Here is a 23,550-nt window from a genome sequence, read left to right as displayed (position 1 = left end):
TCGGCGCTGCTGCTCCCAGCCCAGGCCTCTTGGAGCCAGAGGCTGCTGCGAGCCGCCATGGCCTCCACGTCGGTGATTATCAGCCGGGACGGCACGGCGGCAGGCCCCTCTGCCACCTATTCGTACTGCAACCGTCCCAGGCCGTTGCCGGGCAGGCAGAGGTACCGGACCTCTATCGATGCCAACGAGACGTGAGTACCTTTAGGCTCCAAGACTGGACCGGGGAAGGAAGGGCCCGACCTGAAAGAGTCCAACCGACATCCGTGATAGACTACAGCAATGCGCTCCCTGTGGGGCATCCCTTGCACTCAGCCCAGAAGCAGAATGCCGGCTGAGGCCTTGCCAGCGCATAATAATAATAATAATAATAATAATAATAATAATAATAATAATTTATTTATACCCCACCTGCCAACCTAGCAGTTCGAAAGCACGTCAAAGTGCAAGTAGATAAATAGGTACCACTCCAGCGGGAAGGTAAATGGCGTTTCCGTGCGCTGCTCTGGTTCGCCAGAAGCGGCTTAGTCCTGCTGGCCACATGACCCGGAAGCTGTACGCCGGCTCCCTCGGCCAATAAAGCGAGATGAGTGCCACAACCCCAGAGTCGGCCACGAGTGGACCTAATGGTCAGGGGTCCTTTACCTTTACCTCACCCATCTGGCTGGGTTTCCCCAGCCACTCTGGGTGGCTTCCAACAGAATATTAAAATACAATACAGTGGTACCTCGGGTTACAGGCGCTTCAGGTTACAGACTCCACTAAGCCAGAAATATTACCTCGGGTTAAGAACTTTGCTTCAGGATGAGAGCAGAAATCGCGCAGCGGCAGCAGGAGGCCCCATTAGCTAAAGTGGTGCTTCAGGTTAAGAACAGTTTCAGGTTAAGAACGGACCTCCAGAACGAATTAAGTTCTTAACCCGAGGTACCACTGTAATCTATTAAACATTAAAAGCTTCCCTAAACAGGGCTGCCTTCCGATGTCTTCTAAAAGTTTGGTAGTTGTTGTTCTCTTTGACATCTGGTGGGAGGGCGTTCCACAGGGCGGGCGCCACCACCGAGAAGGCCCTCTGCCTGGTTCCCTGTAACTTGGCTTTTTGCAGTGAGGGAACCGCCAGAAGGCTGGGCCTCAGTGTCCGGGCAGAACAGAGCTGATAAACAGCCGCCGTGGACACAGAATTAACCTGCGCCTCCATGGACAGCTGTGAGTCCAGAATGACTCCCAGGCTGCACACCTGGTCCTTCAGGGGCACGGTTACCCCATTCAGGACCAGGGAGTCTCCCATACCCTCCCGCCCCCTGTCCCCCCAAACAGTACTTCCATCTTGTCAGGATTCAGTCTCAATCTGTTAGCCGCCATCCATCCTCCAACTGCATCCAGGTGTCTGCCAAGTTCAAGGTGCCCCTGTTGGGGTTTAAAGCCTTTAACAACCTGGGACTGGCTTACCTACGAGATCACCAGGCAGAGGGCCTTCTCGGTGGTGGCACCTGCCCTGTGGAACGCCCTCCCATCAGATGTCAAGAAAATAAACAACTAACTGACTTTTAGAAGACATCTGAAGGCAGCCCTGTTGAGGGAAGTTGTTAATGTTTGATGTTTTATCGTGTTTTTAATATTCTGTTGGGAGCCGCCCAGAGTGGCTGGGGAAAGCCAGCCAGATGGGCGGGGTATAAATAATAAATTACTACTACTACTACTACTACTACTACTACTACTACTACTACTACTACTAGATTCTTATGCTGGTACTACAGGCCTTCCAGCCAAGATGGGCGATGCTTGGTCGCAGAGGACAGCATATCAGAAACAGAATAATAATAATAATAATAATTGCACATGAACTGAAGAATAGCCAGAGGAACCAAACAACACAGACCCATGTTTGCAAGAGGCTGGTGTAGCGTCATTGCTTATGTAAATATTTCAGACAACCCACACACTCCCAATATATGGATTTGTTACCTGTTTGCTTTTGCTTTTGGTCGGTTTTAAATGTTCCGCTTTTGTTAGAAAACGGAATTGTTTTATTTTGTTTGTTTCTGATGCTTTTCAGTTGGGAATGGTCTTGATATTGTAATGTTTTTTCTCCCCCTCTCTCTCTTTCTGGATAATTTTTATATATGCTGTGAAATTTAAGAAAACGCTGGAAAGAAAGAAAGAGGTGTAAAGAACAAACTTGCTGCTGTTGTTATTTTGGTTGTTGTTTTTAAGTGTGTGCGGCTGCCCAGTTGGTTTGCAAAGGGATCATGGAATGGTAGAGTTGGAATAGGGACACCCAAAGGTCCTCTAGCCCAACCCCCTGCGACGCAGGGATCTCAGCTAAAGTATCCATGATAGATGGCTAGCCGACCTCAGCTTAAGAGTGTTTTTAAAAATTAAAAAAATTAAATCTTCTTCTCCTTCTACAAAATAAATACAAATCCAATGTGTGATTTTTCTCTTCTTGCAGAGTTAGAACCAAACGATTCCCAGTTCATTTTAAAACCACGCAAAAACAGTAATAAGAACGTTCTCTGCGTTAGCTCTCAAACTACGCCATTCTCATTTTTGCTGGGAGTTGAATACAAAAGCACAATTTCATGTCCTTTTTAGCTCACATTTTTAAAGAACACATTTGTTTCAGGGAAGAAATATCATGGCACCTGTATTATTATTATTATTATTATTATTATTGCGATAAAAAGGCCCGGAACTCTGTAAGAATTTCTATCACAAAATCCCCCTGGGCACAAATACCTCTGACAGGTTTGCAAACTTGCAAATTAAGGAGAGCTTATTTATTCTCACATCTCCGGCAGCCTTGCAGATTTAGAAGCAGGAATGGGGACAGTGACACCCTGCTCTCTTACGCTTCGTTGCTAATTTATGCTAAGTGCTGTTTTCGAATCCTGTCCCTCTTCATGTTTTTTCTTCCAGGGAAGAGGAGCCCTATCACTATGCCAATCTCATGTATGAGAGGCGAGTCGTTCGGGGCAACACCTACGCTCTTCACATCTTACCGTGGGTGAGTTTTCCTTCTCCTGTAAACTTTGACATATCTATGTATCTATTTCGACTGCACATTCCAGGCAAAAGGAACAATGTGCAGTTAACCAGTGGAACTAGCTGCTGCAAGATGCAAGGTTTGGGCATGAACTTTGTCCAGGAGAAGTCTAGTGATGGATATTGCTGCAGCCTTCAGACTCCACTTCCCACCGGCACATCTGACCAAGCCACTGGGCTGGGGTGGGGTGGGGTTGGGATCCGGACATGGGTGGCGCTGTGGTCTAAACCACTGAGCCTCTTGGGCTTACCGATCAGAAGGTCAGCGGTTCGAATCCCCACAACGGGTGTGTGATGTACTGAGGTTCTCACCCTGGGCCAGCAGGGGGATACTGTAGATAGTTATGCAAATGAAGGATCGAAAGTGACGTTCAGTGATTGGATAGTTTTAGAAAGTTGCTACAGTAACGTACTGGAGCTCTATATAAGCAGGCTGACTGAGCCCTTCAGCTCAGTTCTGTCCTGGCCTCTGAATAAACAAGAGCTGTTTGAAGAATCGCTGTGTCGTCTGATATGTTCACCCACAACTTAACAGGGTGAGCTCCCGTCGCTCTGTCCCAGCTCCTGCCAACCTAGCAGTTCAAAAGCACACCAGCGCAAGTAGATAAATAGGTACCACTGCGGCGGGATGGTAAACGGTGTTTCTGTGCGCTGTGGTTTCCGTCACTGTGTCCCGTTGCGCCAGAAGTGGTTTAGTCCTGCTGGCCACATGACCCGGAAAGCTGTCTGCGGACAAACACCGGCTCCCTTGGCCTGAAAGCGAGATGAGTGCTGCAACCCAATAGTCACCTTTGACTGGACTCAACCGCCCAGGGGTCCTTTACCGCCCTGAGTAGCTGTGGGTTATAGGGCAGTGTTGAAATCTAATAAATAAGATTAAGGACACTGCATGAACCGCTTTCTTTCTGTCCATCCCCTCCGCCAGAGCAGTGAACCCGATCCTCTGGAGCTTCAACGTCAGCGGGAAGCCCAGCGTAAAGCGTTGGCCAGGAGAAGAGCTAGGGATCAGCTTCAGACAAGAACCCCAGAACCTTTAGAAGGCAGGAGGCATGTCGATGTTCAGACAGGTAAGGCCCCAGGCGGAGAAGGAGGGCGAAATGCTTATCTCAGGAATACTGGGGAATGGCAAAATAGAAAGATTGGTATAAAATTATGATCTTAGCTGGTATGCTTGTTATTGCATCAGGGTGGAAAGGAAACGAAAAATGGACAGTGGAAAAATGGAATGACTATGTTCTTGAATATACCGTATTTTTTGCTCTATAAGACTCACTTTTTCCCTCCTAAAAAGTAAGGGGAAATGTGTGTGCGTCTTATGGAGCGAATGCAGGCTGCGCAGCTATCCCAGAAGCCAGAAGAGCAAGAGGGATCACTGCTTTCACTGCGCAGCGATCCCTCTTGCTGTTCTGGCTTCTGAGATTCAGAATATTTTTTTTCTTGTTTTCCTCCTCCAAAAGCTAGGTGCGTCTTGTGGTCTGGTGTGTCTTATGGAGCGAAAAATATGGTATACAATCTGACGTATTTGAACAGGTAATGACGGAAGATACATGGGAAAACAAATGTCAAAAGATTTTGAATAAATGGACAAGCTATAGGAATTGGAGGGACGCGGGTGGCGCTGTGGTCTAAACCACAGAGCCTAGGACTTGCCGATCAGAAGGTTGGCGGTTCGAATCCCCGTGATGGGGTGAGCTCCCGTTGCTCAGTCCCTGCTCCTGCCAACCTAGCAGTTCGAATGCACGTCAAAGCGCAAGTAGATAAATAGGTACCGCTCCGGTGGGAAGGTAAATGGCGTTTCCGTGCGCTGCTCTGGTTTGCCAGAAGTGGCTTGGTCCTGCTGGCCACATGACTCGGAAGCTGTACGCCGGCTCCCTTGGCCAGTAAAGCGAGATGAGCACCGCAACCCCAGAGTTGTCCGCGACTAGACCCAATGGTCAGGGGTCCCTTTACAAATTACCTTAGGTAATTTGTAAATTTCTCCCACTCCTCACTAAAGCTCCTCTCTTCCTTGTTTCTGATTTTCCTGGTCATTTTTGCCATTTTGGCGTAGTCCATTCATCCTCATCAGTCATTCACTTCTGGTCGGGATTTTATCTTCTTTCCATCTCTGGGCCAGTAGTATCCACGCTGCTGTCGTCGCATACATTTCTGCTCCTTTGGTATCTCTGCGCCTAAAATTCCTAGTAAAAAAGCTTCTGTTTTTTCCACAAACATTATTTTAAACATTTTTTTCAACTCACTATAAATCATTTCCCAGAATGCTTTTGTTATCTTGCACATCCATCCCAACCTTAAATTCAGTCCTCCGCGTTAGTTTGTGATTCATATTGTGGTGAGGTTTTCTCTCTCTCTCTCTCTCTCTCGTGTGTGTGTGGGGGGGGGCATGTTAGTTTTTACAATGCCCAAGTCCCTTCTAATCCCCAAGTTTAAAAAAATCTGATGGAGGATTCCATTGTTGAACTAGCCAAGCAGGTTTCCTTGTGCGTAGGGCTGGGAGATATACCTTATTTTTTGCTCTATAAGACTCACTTTTTCCCTCCTAAAAAGTAAGGGGAAATGTGTGTGCTTCTTATGGAGCGAATGCAGGCTGCGCAGCTATCCCAGACGCCAGAACAGCCAGAAGGATCGCTGCTTTCGCTGCGCAGCGATCCCTCTTGCTGTTCTGGCTTCTGGGATTCAGATAATTTTTTTCCTTGTTTTTCTCCTCCAAAAACTAAGTGCGTCTTGTGGTCTGGTGCATCTTATAGAGCGAAAAATACGGTATCTTCATCCCAAACCAGTTCTATATCATGCATCTATATTGGTTTCATAGTTTTGAACCTGGCAATAAATAGCGAATTTAGACGCGTGCTCAGGGCTGGATTTAGGTTTGATGAGGCCCTAAGCTACTGAAGGTTATGGGGCCCTTTATATATCCAGCTGTCCTTTGTCAACAAATTGTCGCTGCTTTTTGTGTTGAATATATGCTAGATGGTAATTTATGGACCTAATAGGTATCTCAAGCCATTTGCACATAACAAAATAGGAGCCTACACAACACAAAACACTTGGCTTCTTGCAGCGAGGGAACCACCAGAAGGCCCTCGGTGCTGGATCTCAGTGTCCGGGCTGAACAATAGGGGTGGAGATGCTCCTTCAGGTATACTGGACCGAGGCCATTTAGGGCTTTCAAGGTCAGCACCAACACTTTGAATTGTGCTCGGAAACAACCTGGGAGCCAATGTAGGTCTTTCAGGACTGGTGTTATGTGGTCTCGGCGGCCACTCCCAGTCCCCAGTCTAGCTGCCGCATTCTGGATTAGTTGTAGTTTCCGGGTCACCTTCAAAGGCAGCCCCACGCAGAGATCAGGAGTCCCATTTCCATCCTGATTGTCCTCCGTGCAGGAGTTTTGCATCGGAGTCAGGAGAGCTACAAAACTTCCCCTACACAAGAGCATCCCAAATGCCGTTTCAGAACTGTACCTGGAAGAGCTTGCGGACCGTATCATCGAAGTGGACATGGAATGCCAAACGGACGCGTTTCTGGACCGGCCGGCAACGCCTCTGTTCATCCCCGCGAAGACCGGCAGAGATGTGGCCACCCAGATCTGGGAAGGAGATGTACGTTAGAACCATAGAACCGTAGAGTCGGCAGGGACCCCCAGCGGTCACTTAGACCAACCCCCTCTGAGCCAAGCCTGGCAAGTGTGTTTCAGGCTTCCAAACTCCGGTCTAGGCAGGATTTTGGACCTTGCCAGATTTCCTGCGGGGTTGGAACTGGACTGTGCTCAATGCCACATCCAATGCTTCTAGGGGCGCAGGTAGTGCTTTGGTCTAAACCATGGGTAGGCAAATTAAGGCCCGGGGGCCGGATCCGGCCCAATCGCCTTCTAAATCTTGACCATGGATGGTCTGGGAATCAGCGTGTTTTTACATGAGTACAATGTGTCCTTTTGGCGGGACAGTGTTCTCGAAGCTACCAACATGAGTTTGACCAAACTGTGGGAGGCAGTGGAAGACAGGAGTGCCTGGCGTGCTCTGGTCCAGGGGGTCACGAAGAGTCGGACACGACTAAACGACAACAACAATGTGTCCTTTTATTTAAAATGCATCTCTGTGTTATTTGTGGGGCCTGCCTGGTGTTTTTACATGAGTAGAATGTGTGCTTTTATTTAAAGTGCATCTCTGGGTTATTTGTGGGGCATAAGAATTCATTCATCCCCCCCCCCAAAAAAATATAGTCCAGTCCCCCACAAGGTCTGAGGGACAGTGGACTGGCCCCCTACTGAAAAAGTTTGCTGATCCCTAGTCTAAAGCATTGAGCCTCTTGGGCTTGCTGATCGGAAGGTCGCGGTTCGAATCCCCATGATGGGGTGAGCTTAGAGCATGGTACTCTTATTGTTCCATTTCTTCTATGAACCACTTTCTATAAAGCATCTCAAAACGATTTCACAACAAAAACTTGTATTTCAAAAGCTGCACATATAAAGACAGTTAAAACCATTGTATAAGGGGAGCGTGGGGCGCTGTGGTCTAAACCACTGAACGTCTTGGGCTTGCCGGTCAGAAGGTCGGTGGTTCGAATCCCAACGACGGGGTGAGCTCCCATTGCTCAGTCCCAGCTCCTGCCAACCTAGCAGTTCGAAAGCACACCAGCGCAAGTAGATAAATAGATACAGCTGTGGCGGGAAGTTTGTCTTGATGTGCAGATTTACGTTTTAAAGAAAACCATTTCTCAAGACGTTCCCCTAGGTCAGCCCACCTCTGATTTCTCCTCTTTGTTTCACCCCCCCAGCTTTTCGATTTCGATATCGAAGTGAGGCCGATGCTGGAGGTCTTGGTTGGCAAAACCATCGAGCAAGCGTTGCTGGAAGTCATGGAGGAAGAGGAACTCGCCGACCTGCGGGCGCATCAGTACGCGTACCACGAGCTGCGACGTGCGGAACTCGCTGAGGTCCAGAGACTTGAGGAGCAAGAGCGGCGGCACAGAGAGGAAAAGGTACAGAGTCCGGCACTGCTAGCTGGGCGGGGAGGGGAAAGAAGCAGTGGTTTTCAACCCGTGTGCCGTGGCACCCTGGGGTGCCTTGAATGATGGTGTTGTAAACAAAAATTGCCCTTTTCCCTTATGGGGTATCCAAGAGCCCATATAGAGTCCTTACATAGGTTTCCTATTGGTCAGATACATCATGCGTACATCACAGAAACGGCGGTCTTAAAACAGAAATTTGAATGTTGTTTTTCTCCTGTTTTTGTTTATCTCCTGTCTGGCAGGTTACTTGATTGGATTGCCTGGGTAGCCTGGCCAGTCTTTTGTAGTGATAAATACTTAGTTCCTGGGCCAGGTCACAGGCTCACACCCTATTCAAACACAGACATACCCTTAAGAGAGGATTTGTCAAATAAAAGACATTGGGGAGGCTTTTCCACTTTGACCTTACAGAGAAAACATTTGGTCCGTTTGGGACAGTTTGGGAATCAAAATGGTTCCCGGTCGGTCTTCCTGTGCTGATCTATGTACGTGCTTGGTTGGTACACTTATGAACATTTAACATACCGTATTTTCCGCTCTATAAGACGCACCAGACCACAAGACGCACCTAAGTTTTTGGAGGAGGAAAACAAGAAAAAAAAATATTCTGAATCTCAGAAGCCAGAACAGCAAGAGGGATCTCTGCGCAGCGAAAGCAGCAATCCCTCTTGCTGTTCTGGCTTCTGGGATAGCTGCGCAGCCTGCATTCGCTCCATAAGACGCGCATACATTTCCCCTTACTTTTTAGGAGGGAAAAAGTGAGTCTCACAGAGCAAAAAATATGGTATATCTAAGACCTCAAAATTCCTATCACAATGGTCAGGGGTGCCGTGGGCAACCCTGGCCTCTGTCCCTCTTTCCTTCCCTCCCTCCTCTGACGCCCTCTGGCGTCTCTGCCTCCCAAAGGCTTGCATGGCTGTTTGTTGCAGCAACATAGGCGCCGACTCCATGGGGCCTGAGGGGGCCCGAGCCCCCTCAAAAATTCGTTTGGGGGGGCTCTGCCCCCCCAATAATCTCGGGCGCCCCTCCAGCAGAGCGCCACCGCCGCCCCTCCCCCAGCCCAAAATGCAAAGGGTCGGGCTGCATGCCTCCTGCCCTCCCTCCCGAGCAAAAGCTCCACCCAATTTCCTTCGGAGCTGATTAATAGGCGCAGCACGCTCTCCCCTATTCGCTCACAAGGAGGCGGCGCCACTTTATCTGCATATTCATGAGCTTATTTATTATTCATGAGCTTTCGCGGGCTCCCCCAATATTTTTTATAAGTCGGCGCCCCTGTGCAGCAACCCTGGCTGCAAGCTCCCCGTGCGAATGGTGCCTCTGGGGCTGGCCTGGGGGCACTGGGTGCCAGGAGCTGAGGTGGCCTCGGAGTAGGCAAGCAAGTGGGCGAGGGAGCGCAGTCTGCCAGCCCTTGCTGTTGGGAATGGGCAGGCAAGTTCCAGGCCCCAGTGGGGCAGTGTGAGGAGGCACCTATCTTTGAGGCGGGGGGGGGCAGCTCAGAGACCAGGGGCAGCAGAAGCGACTGCCCAGAGGACTCCCAAGGAGAGGGGCGAGGAGGGAGGGTGTTCAAAAAGGGGTGAGGGGCTGCCAGCTCTGCAGGCAAGGGGGGGCCTAACTGGGAGCCAGTGTGGTGTAGTGGTGAAGAGCGGTAGATTCATAATCTGGGGAACCGGGTTCGAGTCTCCGCTCCTCCACATGCAGCTGCTGGGTGACCTTGGGCTAGCCACACTTCTGTGAAGTCTCTCAGCCCCACTCACCTCACAGAGTGTTTGTTGTGGGGAAGGAAGGGAAAGGAGAATGTGAGCCGCTTTGGGACTCCTTCGGGTAGTGATAAAGCGGGATATCAAATCCAAACTCCTGAGCCGCACAGGGGTGCCACAGACAACACTGGCATCCACAGACAACACTCTGATGCCCTCTGGCATCTCTGCCTCCCAAAGGCTTGCACGGCTGTTTGTTGCAGCAGCCCTGGCTGCAAGTTCCCCAGGCGAATGGTGCCTCTGGGGCTGGCCAGGGGGCGCTGGGTGCCAGGAGCTGAGACGGCCTTGGAGTAAGCAAGCAAGCAGGTGAAGGAGCCCAGCCTGCCAGCCCTTGATGTTGGGAATAGGCGACATGTCTGTGGGGCAGTGCGAGGTGGTGTTTCTCTTTGGGGGGCAGCTCAGAGACCAGGGGCAGCAGCAGCGGCTGCCCAGAGGACTCCCCAGGAGAGGGGCAAGGAGGCTGAGGAGGGAGGGTGTCCGAAAAGGGGTGTGGGGCTTCCAGCTCTGCAGGCAAGGGGGGGCCTAACTGGTCTCCTGAGTGCCACAGGGGTGCCGCAGAAAGAAAGTTCAAGGGAGCCATGGACTCAAAAAAGGTTGAAAACCTCTGGGCTAAAGTATTGGGGTGGGGGATTTCCAGTCAAGGAAAGAAGGTGACTGTCCACATCAGTTTCTGAAGGGATTACAGTGGTGCCCCGCAAGACGAATGCCTCACAAGACGGAAAACTCGCTAGACGAAAGAGTTTTCCGTTTTGGAGGTGCTTCGCAAAACGAATCTCCTATGGGCTTGCTTCGCAAGACGACAATGTCTTGTGAGTTCCTGGTGGTTTTTTTCCCCTCCCCCCCCTTTTTCTAAGCCGCTAAGCCGCTTATCAGCTGATCCGATCAGCAGTTAAGCGGCTAAAAGCCTCTAAAAGCCGCTAATAGCTCTAATCCGCTAATCCGTCAATGGGCTTGCTTCGCAAGACGAAAAAACCGCTAGACGAAGAGAATCACAGAACGGATTCTTTTCGTCTTGCGAGGCACCACTGTAATTTGCCTTGCGAAGCTGGAGAGAGAAGGTTGTGCCATTTGAGTTTCCCATGCAGTTCAATGGGGCCCTACGCCACTGAAGGTAATGGGGCCCTTTATATGTCCAGCTGTCCTTTGTCAACAACAAATTGTCACTGTTTTTTTGTGCTGAATGTATGCTATATGGTAATTTATGGACCTAATAGGTATCTCAAGCCATTTGCGCATGTTGCTCTGCAACCAGTCCATGCAGAATGTAGGCACCCTATATATAGAAAGGAGTAAACTAGGGATATTTTAGGGAGCAGGCTAGTAGGCGGGGCCATGACTTACACCAGGCATAGGCAAACTCGACCCTCCAGATGTTTTGGGACTACAACACCCATCATCCCTAGCTAGCAGGACCAGTGGTCGGGGGTAATGGGAATTGTAGCCCCAAAACATCTGGAAGCCGAGTTTGCTTATGCCTGACTTACACAGAACGGATTCTTTTCGTCTTGCGAGGCACCACTGTACATGGGCTCCCTGTGGTGTTTCCAAGCCCAATTCAAATTTCTGGTTCTTGCCCTACAAACTCTCCCAAGAATATCTGGAGGCCACAGCTAGTGGATTTCTTATGAGATCACCTGACGCTGCATGCGTTCATGCAACAACAAGAACAATTTTATTATTTATCTGGCTGGGTTGCCCCAGACACTCTAGGCGACTTCCAACAAAATATTAAAACACAGAAAACTTCCCTGAACATAGGGGAGATAGGTTTCTGGGTGGGGAGTTGATCACGGTGTGGATTTGCCAAGCATGCCTTCCTCTTAGCACGTTTCTCCCTTGCGTCTTGAGTTCGAGAGTCTTCAAAACCCATGACACCTTTGGTAAAGGCTGTTCTCCAATTGGAGCGCTCGCAGGCCAGTGCTTCCCAGTTGTCAGTGTTTATACTACCGTGGTGCCTTGGAAGTCAAACGGAATCCATTCCGGAAGTCCACCCGACTTCCAAAACATTCGTAAACTGAGGTGCGGCTTCCGAAGCTCCTGCAGCCAATCGGAAGCCGCGGAAGCCATGTTGGACGTTTGGGTTCCAAAGAACATTCACAAACCGGAACAGTCACTCCTGAGTTTGCAGTGTCCGGGAGCCAAAACGTTTGACTCGCAAGGCATCCAGGACCCGAGGTTTGACTGTACGTACATTTTTTTAAGATTTGCCTTGAGAGAGTCTTTACATCTCTTCGGTTGACCATCAGCTACCGGGTCTGATTCAAAGTCTGCTGAAATGGCTTGGGAAATAGACCCAAAACAAAACCCAGAAGTTCCACAACCGCTGTTTTCCTCTGTCCGGCAGGAGCGTCGCAAAAAGCAGCAGCTACAAATCCTTCAGAAGGAGAAAGAGACCTCGGAGAAGATTGCAGCTCGGGCTTTTGCTCAGCGCTACCTGTCGGACCTTATTCCTTCCGTCTTCGGCAGCCTTCGGGAGAGTGGATACTTCTACGACCCAGTGGAGAGAGGTGTGTGGCTTGCTGTGTGTTGGGATGGCGGGGGGGGGGCTCTCATTTTGATTTCAGGCTCCCCAAGTGTTAAGTTGTGGGCGAACATATCAGACGACACAGCGATTCTTCAAACAGCTCTTGTTTATTCACAGGCCAGAACAGAACTGAACTGAAGGGTTCAGTCAGCCTGTTTATATAGAGCTCCAGTACAACGTTACTGTAACAACTTTCTAAAACTATCCAATCACTGAACGTCACTTTCGATCCCTTATTTGCATAACTATCTACAGTATCCCCCTGCTGGCCCAGGGTGAAAACTTCAGTACATAACACCGAGAAAGGCATCTGTCTTGCCAAATGCAAGGTGGTTCTTTTAGATGAGATTCAGAGGCAATACAAAAACAAGCGAGTGAGAAGATTTTATTCTAAACAACAAGCAATACAGTGGTACCTCTGTTTTCGTACTTAATTCATTCTGGAGGTCTGTTCTTAACCTGAAACTGTTCTTGACCTGAAGCACCACTTTAGCTAATGGGGCCTCCCGCTGCCGCCGCGTGATTTCTGTTCTCGTCCTGAAGCAAAGTTCTTAATCTGAGCTACTATTTCTGGGTTAGCGGAGTCTGTAACCTGAAGCGTATGTAACCTGAAGCGTATGTAACCCAAGGTACCACTGTATATACATTACCAGCTAGGCTAGTGACTGGGAGCGGCTGACAAGACCACATAACACTGGTCTTGAAGACCCACATTGGCTCCCAGTACGTTTCCGAGCACAATTCAAAGTGTTGGTGCTGACCTTGAAAGCCCTAAATGGCCTTGGACCAGTAGACCTGAAGGAGCGTCTCCACCCCCATGCTTCAGCTCGGACACTGAGGTCCAGCGCCACAAGTCTTCTGCTTGTTCCCTTACTGCGAGAAGCGAAGTTACAGGGAACCAGGCAGAGAGCCTTCTCGGTAGTGGCGCCCGTCCTGTGGAACGCCCTCCCATCAGATGTCAAGGAAATAAACAACTATCTGACTTTCTGAAGACATCTGAGAGCATCCCTGTTTAGGGAAGTTTTTGAAGTCTGAGGATATTAGGGAAAGCCGTGTACCACTGGACGTGCTTAGATGTTGTTGGGTTGTTGTTGTTGTTTGCAATTTAGTGGCATGCAAATTCTGTTAAGTAAATGGAATAAATGCAAGAATGCCTTTAATAGGAGGAATGTGCCTGGAAATGCGCAAGAATGTTCATGCTTGCCTTTTTAAAAAACATGTCGAGGATGAAAACTTAAGAAACACAGGGAACCAGAATGGATAGATTTGGCTGTCCTCAGTAAAGGCTACCATTGCCCAGGAAAGTTTCGACGAGAACAGGAAACCCTTATAAGTACCGTATATTTCGCCCTATAGGACCGCACTTTTTCCCCTCCAAAAATGAAGGGGAAATGTGTGTGCGTCCTATGGGGTGAATGCAGGCTTTCGCTGAAGCCTGGAGAGCGAGAGGGGTCGGTGCGCACCGACCCCTCTCGCTCTCCAGGCTTCAGGAGAGCCCTGTCGCCAGCCCCGCGAACTGGGGGACAGCGGGAGGCGCAGCGCGCCTTTCCCACTGTCCTCTGACTTGGCTAGAAGGCTGGCAGGGGGAGAAGCCTGCTCCTCCCCGTCGCCAGCCCCACAAACTCGGGGGACAGCGGGAGAAGGCTGGCGGAGGGCTTTCCCCTCCTCCAGCCCCGCAAGCTCCCAGAGCGATGCCAAAGCTGCCAACGCCCGAGCTTCCCCAGCCCCGCGCCTGGGGGGGGGAATAATTTTTTCCCCTTTATTCCCCCCCCCAAATCTAGGTGCGTCCTATGGGCCGGTGCATCCTATAGGGCGAAAAATACGGTACTTCCTATTAGGGAGAGTCCATGGCTCGTGCATTGGGCCTCCAGATCATAGAATCAAAGAACTGTAGAGTTTGAAGGGACCCCAAGGGTCATCCAGTCCAACCCTCTGAAATGCAGGAATCTTTTGCCCAACCTGGGGCTCGAACCCACAACTCTGAGATTAAGAGTCTCATGCTCTAACAACTGAGCTATCCCAGATGTTGCTGCAGAGGGGAACACAACCGGTTTGCCCGCTGCTGGGACGCCACAACAATTACTAGTTATCTCCTGCTTGGACTACTGCAATGCGCTCTACGTGGGGCTACCTTTGAAGGTGACCCAGAAACTGCAACTAATCCAGAATGCGGCAGCTAGACTGGGGACTGGGGGCAGCCGCCAAGACCGTATAACACCGGTCCTGAAAGACCTACATTGGCTCCCAGGACGTTTCCAAGCACAATTCAAAGTGTTGGTGCTGACCTTTACAGCCCTAAATGGCCTTGGCCCAGTATACCTGAAGAAGCATCTCCACCCCCATCGTCCAGCCCGGATGCTGAGGTCCAGCTCCGAGGGCCTTCTGGCGGTTCCATCTCTGTGAGGTTACAGGGAACCAGGCAGAGGGCCTTCTTGGTGGTGGCGCCCGCCCTGTGGAACGCCCTCCCACCAGATGTCAAAGAGATAAACAACTACCTGACATTCAGAAGACATCTGAAGGCAGCCCTGTTCAGGGAAGTTTTTAATGTATGATATTTTAATGTATTTTTAATCTTTTGTTGGAAGCCGCCCAGAGTGGCTGGGGAAACCCAGCCGGATGGGCGGGGTACAAATAATAAATTGTTGTTGTTGTGGCGGTGGTTAGAATGTAAGGCGAGAGGCAGAGGGTATCAAATTTTGGTGTCCAGGTAAAGGACCCCTGGACGGTTAAATCCAGCCAAAGGCGACTATGGGGTTGCGGTGCTCATCTCGCTTTCAGGCCGAGGGAGCTGGCGTTTGCCCGCAGTCAGCTTTCCAGATCATGTGGCCAGCAGGACTAAACCGCTTCTGGCACAAGGGGACACTGTGACGGAAACCAGAGCGCACAGAAACGCCATTTACCTCCCCACCAGAGTGGTACCTATTTATCTACTTGCACTGGTGTGCTTTCGAACTGCTAGATTGGCAGGAGCTGGGACAAAGCAACGGGAGCTCACCCTGTCACAGGGATTTGAACCGCCAGTCTTTTTAATTGGCAAGCTTTTAATTGCCCTTGTTGCACCACAGAGTGGGTGAGCTCTTTCTGCTTCCAGCCTCAGCTGCTCTACCAAACAACAACCTTCCAATATTTCTCCATTCGGGTAATAATTTTTAAAATCTCTCCTTGTATTTCACAGACATCGAGACAGGCTTCTTCCCGGGGATGATGTCGGAGATAGAAGAGATAATGGAAAACCGGGTTCTGGGCAGAACAATAGCCGACAGTAAGTTAAATTATCCGGGGGTGGGGTTTTTCCCCATGTGCAAATAAGGTTCGGTGGCTGTTGTTTTCTTACAAAACGACAATGCAAAATTATATATTTTTCTAAATAATAGCAAAGCTCCTTGGTTCGTTCTCTGGCAACTGCAGCCTTGGGAGCCACCACCAGAAAGCAGCTCCCTCAGCTTCAAGTTGGGGGGCTCATTGCAAATTATTGGGGGAGCCCTCGCAAATTATCTCCTAAAAGTTTTTTTTATTTTACCAACCAACAGTTTTAACAAACCAATTTTATTACACAAAACGTACAGTATTCATTTCGATCTGTTGTCGTGGGGCTCCTAAAAGGTGTGGTGCCCTTAGTCTACGCGGCCGGTTTGGTTAAACCGGCCGTGATTGCTGATCTGTGCCTGATTCCTGTGCCGAAATCAACTACCATAACTGGCTTTGGCCTATTAATTCCTTAGCATTTAGGAGGATACAGTGGACGCTCTGTGATCAGTGTGTGATGCACATTCGCAACCCGCAGAGTTCGCAACCCTCAGCGGCGTGTCTGCGCATGCGCGGGTTGCGATTCGGCACTTCTGTGCATGCACAAAGCATGATTTAGTGCTTCTGCGCATGTGTGACTGCCAAAACCCGGAAATAACCCGTTCCAGTACTTCCGGGTTTCTGCGGTCCGTAACTTGAAAAAACACAACCTGAAGCGTCTGTAACCCGAAGTACGACTGTATTACCATTTACAATTTCTAACGCAACACAACTTTCCTTGCAGACTTAATCCGAGACATGATGGAAATGAGGCTAGACTGTTACGAGAAAGGAGTGTTGCCGGTCCGGCCGGAGGTCATTCTGCCCCCCGACCCGGAAGACGCCATGATTCCCTCCATGGAATTATTGTTGGGCGCGAGCCTGGATCCACAGGGAATCATGGAACAGCTGGAATACATTGACCAACAGGACGGCTTGGATCAGCCAGATGTTTACGGCCAGTTGGAAGCCTTGGATAAGATGGAAGCTCCTGCTCAATCCGAAGCCACGGAACAGCCACCGATTTCAGACCAGCCGGAAGCCCCAGATCAGCCGGAATCCGCTCCAGATCAGGACAAAGCAGCAGAAGAGCCAGAAGTCAAGGAGCCAGAACCACAGTGACGGGATTACTAAATGAATCAGGTAGGGCAGGTGTGAATTAGTTCTTCAATCCCCAAAAGAATTATTATTACAGTGGTGCCTCGCAAGACGAAAAGAATCCGTTCTGTGATTCTCTTCGTCTAGCGGTTTTTTCGTCTTGCGAAGCAAGCCCATTGACGGATTAGCGGATTAGCGCTATTAGCGCTATTAGCGGCTTTTAGCGGCTTATCTGCTGATCGGATCAGCTGATAAGTGGCTTAGCGGCTTAGAAAAAACGGGGGGAAAGGGGAAAAAACCAGCAGGAACTCGCAAGACATTGTCGTCTTGCGAAGCAAGCCCATAGGAAATTCGTTTTGCGAAGCACCTCCAAAACGGAAAACTCTTTCGTCTAGCGAGTTTTCCGTCTTGCGAGGCATTCGTCTTGCGGGGCACCACTGTATTATTATTATTATTATTATTATTATTATTATTATTATTATTATTATATCCCACCTTTCCCCAGACTGAAATTTAAGGCAGTTAGCAGATATTATTATTGTTGCAAAAGTTGGGTGCCACCTCTGCTTGCTGCAAAAGTGGGGGATTAAAGGGAGTCCCCAGCAAATTCATGGGGCGCTTGTGGCGCTGTGGCTTAAGCCACAGAGCCTAGGACTTGCTGATCAGAAGGTCGGCGGTTCGAATCCCCGCAATGATGGGGTGAGCTCCCGTTGCTCGGTCCCTGCTCCTGCCAACCTAGCAGTTCAAAAGCACCTCAAAGTGCAAGTAGATAAATAGGTACCGCTCCGGCGGGAAGGTAAACGGCGTTTCCCTGCCCTGCTCTGGTTCGCCAGAAGCAGCTTAGTCATGCTGGCCACATAACCTGGAAGCTGTACGCCGGCTCCCTTGGCCAACAAAGCGAGATGAGCGCCGCAACCCCAGAGTCGGTCACAACTGGACCTAATGGTCAGGGGTCCCCTTTACCTTTTACCAGCAAATTCATGGAGCCAGCAACCTTTCCAAATTCCAATTGCTGGAAGCCACAGGAGCTGGTTTTGTGTTCGGATCGTGCTCGCTGGTTTCCCACAGGCACCTGGTCAGCCGCTGTGAGAACAGGATGACGGCCTCGATGGGGCCATTGGCCCTGATCCAGCAAGACCCTTTTTTTACGTTCATAGGTTTGCCTCTTCCCTTCCAACCCCTTTCCCTTTTGTAAGAACTGCCTTCGTAAAAACCGCTTGGGGAGTCTTCTTCTTTTTTCCTTTTGGCCGACGGGCAGAGTAAAATAAGAATAATAATACTTCAAATAAAATAAAATTGAATGTGGTTCAAGGGATACCATTATTGTTAGCAAGGGGGGAACCTCCGCCCTTTGCTGATATTTATTGTCAGGGCGAGATTTAGGTTTGATGAGGCCCTAAGCTCCTGAAGGTCATAGCTGTCAACCTTTTTTGCGGGAAATTCCCTTATTCCAGCGTCGTTTCCCACTGCTTCCTGCTGCTATCCCGGATTGTTAGATATCCCGTGGACTGTCCTCGGGAGAGGTGAGGCTGCTGATCCCTTATTTTCAAGGCTGCTGATCCCTTATTTACAAAATCTGAAAGTTGACAGCTATTCTGAAGGTAATGGGGCCCTTTATATGTCCAGCTGTCCCTTGTCAACAACAAATTGCCGCTGTTTTTTGTGTTGAATATATGCTATACAGTGGTACCTCGGGTTACATACGCTTCAGGTTACATACGCTTCAGGTTACACACTCCGCTAACCCAGAAATAGTGCTTCAGGTTAAGAACTTTGCTTCAGGATAAGAACAGAAATCGGGCTCTGGCGGCGCAGTGACAGCAGGAGGCCCCATTAGCTAAAGTGGTGCTTCAGGTTAAGAACAGTTTCAGGTTAAGAATGGACCTCCGGAAGGAGCAAATCAGTGATAATTTAGGGAGCAGGCTAGCAGGATGACTTGCATCCTGGGAGCCTACACAACACAAAACACTGTTGCTGTATGCAGGCTTTATTTATTTATTTATTTATTTATTTATTTATTTATTGCTGAATTGCAACTCATTACCAAACTTAAAACCATGGAGAGACCTGGTCTGAACAAAGACATTGGATTCTTATCTCATTATACATGACTAAGCCATTTTTCACCTTCTCACCCCTTGCCTTTTCCTTTAAGACCTATTGCAGTCGTTAAGAGTCGTCAACAGGCTCATCTCAGCTATCTGCCAATCTCCCATTCCCACCACCCTTCTGAGTAATACCCCTCCCCACCTTCCCACTATATAGAAGGATCTGGCAACTTCTGTTTCAGTGTATCTGAAGAAGTGTGCATGCACACGAAAGCTCATACCAAGAACTAACTTAGTTGGTCTTTAAGGTGCTACTGGAAGGAATTTTTTTATGTAGGCTTTATAGTATTTGTTTTTTTATCTTATATTTTGAAAATGTGCATCCAGTTTTCCCCCCCTTTAAATTTTTGGGGGCCCCCAAGAGAGTGGAGCCCTATAAGCTTGTTTAGCTTATACGTAAACCCGGCATTGTTTATTGTGCGTTCTTCCCCGCAAGGTGGCAGCATCGCCACTGGGATGTTAACGAAACCAAAAGCATCATAGCAAGCCTTCCTGTCTAGCCTGTGGGCTGAGATGCGAGTGAGTTGCAGTGATTTCAGTTCTCCTCCTCTGGAATCCGTTTCAGTTTAGAGCAGGGGTCAGCAAACTTTTTCAGCAGGGGGCCGGTCCACGGTCCCTCAGACCTTTTTGTGGGGGGGGGGGCGGGGCAGACTACAGTGGTACCTCTGGTTACGTCCTTAATTCGTTCCGGAGGTCCGTTCTTAAGCTGAAACTATTCTTAAACTGAAGCACCACTTTAGCTAATGGGGCCTCCTGCTGCCACCGTGCAATTTCCGTTCTCATTCTGAAGCAAAGTTCTTAACCCGAGGTACTATTTCTGGGTTAGGGGAGTCTGTAACCTGAAGCGTATGTAACCTGAAGCGTATGTAACCCGAGGTACCGCTGTATATGTTGGGGGAATGAACGAATCCCTATGCCCCACAAATAACCCAGAGATGCATTTTAAATAAAAGGACACATTCTACTCATGTAAAAACACGCTGATTCCCAGACCGTCCGTGGGTCGGATTTAGAAGGCGATTGGGCCGCATCCTGCCCCCAGGCCTTATGTTGCCTACCCCTGGCTTAGGTAGAGAGCTTGGGAAAATCCCCCTTTTAAGAAGAACTGGTTCCAGTTCAACATGTCTGCAAAGGAACTAATTCCAGTTCACGTCTGGTTCACGTTCGGCCAGTGCCGGGATTTACGTATAAGCTAAACAAGCTATAGTTTAGGGCCCCACTCTCTTGGGGGCCCTCCAGAAAATTAAAAAAACAAACAACTGGATGTACATTTCCAAAATATAAAAAACAAATAAAATTTATTAATTATTACTCTCCCTTCTTCCTTTTTTTTTAAAAAAAACATTTTTATTGATTTTTTAACATATCAGTTCCAACAGTCTTACAACATATCTTCACATCTTATACAATATTTTTGACTTCCGTCAACACACCTCTGATGATTTTCCGTTCTTTATCACTTATTCTGCGTTTCTTAATTTCCTATTACTGTACATTTAATTATCCTTAACTAATAATTCTTTTCATAGTCTTTCTTGTAATATTTCGAGTAATCCACCTTACAAAACTTTTTGCAGTCCTACAGGTATATTCTGTTCATCACAATTGCTTTTCAGATAGCTCATATATTTCCTCCAGTCTTCTAAGAATCCCTTGAATCCTTCCTGTTAATTTATCTAATTCTGCATAGTCCATCAGCTTCATCCTCCATTCTTCTTTCGTCGGCAGTTCTTCTTGCTTCCATCTTTGTGCCAATAATATTCTTGCTGCTGTCATTGCATATGAAAACAACTTGCAATCCTGTCTATTAATATCCTTATTATTCCCCTTCTTCCATGACCCTCTGCCACCTTGCCCTCTCGATTTTAGGCTGGTGTGCTGCTTTCACTTCGGTAAAAGTGATAAAACTCGTGCCGGCCATAAGAATTACATCTTATTTTATTTTTTGCCGTTCTCTTTCCAGGGATTCCAGGCGGTCGCACCAAAGCGTTTGTGCCAACTGACAAAATGCTGAATTTAATTGGTCCTGGTGAAAGCAATAAATGGAAAGCTGCGGTTTTTCAAAAATACGTGCGAGGTCTATGCTCTTATTAGCCCCCCCCAAAAAAACTCGGCGCTAAGAAACATCACACTAGTTTTCAACGAATTCCCCTTCTTTTTAAATTTGTGCATGTTCCCATTAATTGTTTGCAACTTAAATGTGCCTAAATAAATCCCAGACGGCATCTGGTAGAAGTTTGTTGTCATTTAAGTTCTGTTGAAGTCAGCGAGATACAGTTTAGCCAGAGCTAAACTTGTTGAGTGGGTTCGATTTCACTGGGACTACAAATGGTGACAAAGTTCTGCCAGATCCGTGTGTTGACGTTTAGAAAGTTTTTAGCAACCTTTGCATTGTTTAACCATAGTTATTTGCATTATAACCATAGTATCTGCCTTATTTGACCAGAAAATGTGTTATTTTTTTAGAGAATGTTTGTGCGTATGTGCATGCCTATATATATTTTTAGAAAGCTTAGGATAATTTCATTTTTACCTAGTTGCCTTATAAGTCTGATTTATTCATGACTTCAGCAAAAAAGGAGGTTTTTCGTTTTTCTTTTAACGTTATTTTCCTAGTACAAAAGAAATCATTGTGGAGATAAATAGATTGGTTGTTGTTTTGTTGTTGTTGTTATTGTTGTTGTTCTCTTCCTCCCCCCCCCCAGTCTCCCACCCCTGAACCAGGTTAATTATTTCGTTTCAAATGTTTCTTTTTGGAAAGCACTGTTTTATCCCATAAAGCATTGCCGTTCAGTCGTATTCTTAAATAACTTTAATGCATTTCCATGTTTGTGTTTTACCTATGATTGTATCTATCGTTTTCAGATTAATTAATTTTAATTAATTTAATTAATTAATTTTAATTAATTTAATCAATTAATTAATTGATTTTAATTAATTTAATTAATTCATTTTAATTAATTTTAAGATTAATTTGGTTTTGTTGCAACGGTATTATATGTAAGATTTTTTTTGGGGGGTGTGTGTGAATTGACCAAGAATTCACCCAGATCTGTGCTTGGGCCAAGTCTAGAAAGCACAAGTCGAAGCGGTTTTCTCCTTGTCTCAACTGCCCTTCATCAATAAATCGGAGCAAACATCAACCCAGCCCAACTGATGTGTGCTCTGATCCAGCAGTAAAGTTCGGGTTTCCCCGGGGGAAAGTGTCAAAGGCAAATGCGGACGAGCTCAAAGACAGCGAAATCTCCCACCGTTTAGTTTTTCTTCTCCTCGGATAAAACGAATCATTGAAGAGGCAGCCAAATGGCTGATCTTTGCTTCCCCTTCCTCCCTTCTAAAGATGCCCAACGCTTATCTCCAGCGGAGCTCTACTCAGAAGGAACCTGCCGAAATGAAACGGATCTGACCCGTTTTATTTCGGGGGGCGTGTTGACTCTGAATATGACCAGCGCTGGATACGAGCCCATGCATCTAGTTAGAAAAAGTTCCCGCTCCCTTTTAATGTGATCTTAAACATCCTGTTTAAGAAATGGGACCGTTTATCTTTTCTTCTCCCTGCGTTTTTTTCTTACCCCCAAATTTAGCACCAATAAATGTGGGTGGGTGGGTGGAAAACAGGCTTGTGCGATTGCAGTTCTGAGCTCCCTGTGTAACCCGCGTTCAAGGCGGCTCATGAATGGCGGGACGTCAGATGCAATGCTAAAAGCCGCTCTTCTTCCCCCTAACCCTCATCCCTGCCCCATTGCCACCTCTCCTTCCTCTTTCCGGGGTACAAAGGGTCCAGCGGTCGAGGTTTCTTGGTTGACCAGTTGCTGTGACCCAAACTCCCTCAAGGGACAGGCAGCGGCAACAGAACAGGTATCCATCTATCTGAACCCATCAACCCAGGAATGACAGGAGTTTGGATCACAGCCCCAAACGTTTGCCATACTTTAAAGAACTAGCGAAAGCTCTCTGATGTCACGAAGTCCGTTGCGACGAATGTTTATTGTCGTGGGGAGCGATCTGCCTGTTCAGAAAAAAGCACACCTGTAGCATTTTGGAACAGATGCTCAAACCGCTTTTCCGAAGCAAGGGAGGAGACGCAATCTCGCCTCCTCCCTGAGCAGCTAGATTTCCAAAGGCGGGGAGCTGTTTTCTTTTTCCTTGCACCAGGCCTCCGGAACCTGTGGCCCTCTCTGGGGAGAGGCTGCGGGACTCCAGTTCCCAACAGCCCCATAGAGAATGTAATCCAGAGACTTCTGTTGGACCACAGATTCCCTGTTCCCGCTTTGCACAGCGATTTCTCCCTTCTGAAGTGCTACGGTCCGGCGCACGACTATTTTTGTGTGCTTTTTCCAAACGTGTAGATCAGCTCTGTCTGGAAACATATGCAATGTCAAATCTGTTTTCCTCTTACCTGCTGCACCCCACCCCAAAAAAAGCATTTTGTGTGAACTGAAAATAAAGAAGATACCACAATGTGATTCTGTTGTCAAGTACTTCTTCGCAGCCAGCTGGGGAGCGTTGTAGGAAAAAAATTGCGCTTAGCAATGGATTCAGGGTCCCCTAAGTCTGTTATCAGGGACACGGGTGGCGCTGTGGGTTAAACCACAGAGCCTAGGGCTTGCCGATCAGAAGGTTGGCGGCTCGAATCCCTGTGACGGGGTGAGCTCCCGTTGCTCATTCCCTCCTCCTGCCAACCTAGCAGTTTGAAAGCACGCCAAAGTGCAAGTAGATAAATAGGTACCAC

The 23,550-nt window shown here is 48.2% G+C and overlaps 1 protein-coding gene across 1 annotated transcript; it reads left to right on the top strand.

Moving 5' to 3' along the window:
• Nucleotides 1-20,887, top strand: LOC308577569 (radial spoke head protein 3 homolog B-like). The gene is made up of 9 exons (XM_081177885.1): nucleotides 1-191; nucleotides 2,914-3,001; nucleotides 3,965-4,106; nucleotides 6,493-6,638; nucleotides 7,813-8,016; nucleotides 12,148-12,310; nucleotides 15,503-15,589; nucleotides 16,358-16,755; nucleotides 20,782-20,887. Exons 1-8 carry the CDS (start codon nucleotides 58-60, stop codon nucleotides 16,732-16,734), a joined length of 1,341 nt encoding a protein of 446 aa, XP_081034011.1. The 5' UTR covers nucleotides 1-57; the 3' UTR covers nucleotides 16,735-16,755; nucleotides 20,782-20,887.
• The last annotated feature ends 2,663 nt before the right edge of the window (nucleotides 20,888-23,550 follow it).

The sequence above is a fragment of the Podarcis bocagei genome, assembly GCF_964188305.1.
Source record: "Podarcis bocagei genome assembly, chromosome: 18".
In the NCBI taxonomy this organism is placed as follows: Eukaryota; Metazoa; Chordata; class Lepidosauria; order Squamata; family Lacertidae; genus Podarcis; species Podarcis bocagei.
This window is presented reverse-complemented; position numbering and strand designations above follow the sequence as displayed.

Excerpts from the sequence above, each read along its gene's own strand:
- LOC308577569 (XM_081177885.1), top strand. The coding sequence starts at position 58 with ATGGCCTCCACGTCGGTGATTATCAGCCGGGACGGCACGGCGGCAGGC. Across the intron at positions 6,639-7,812 it reads CCCAGATCTGGGAAGGAGAT|CTTTTCGATTTCGATATCGA; the intron begins GTACGTTAGAAC and ends TCACCCCCCCAG. Across the intron at positions 15,590-16,357 it reads GGGCAGAACAATAGCCGACA|ACTTAATCCGAGACATGATG; the intron begins GTAAGTTAAATT and ends CTTTCCTTGCAG.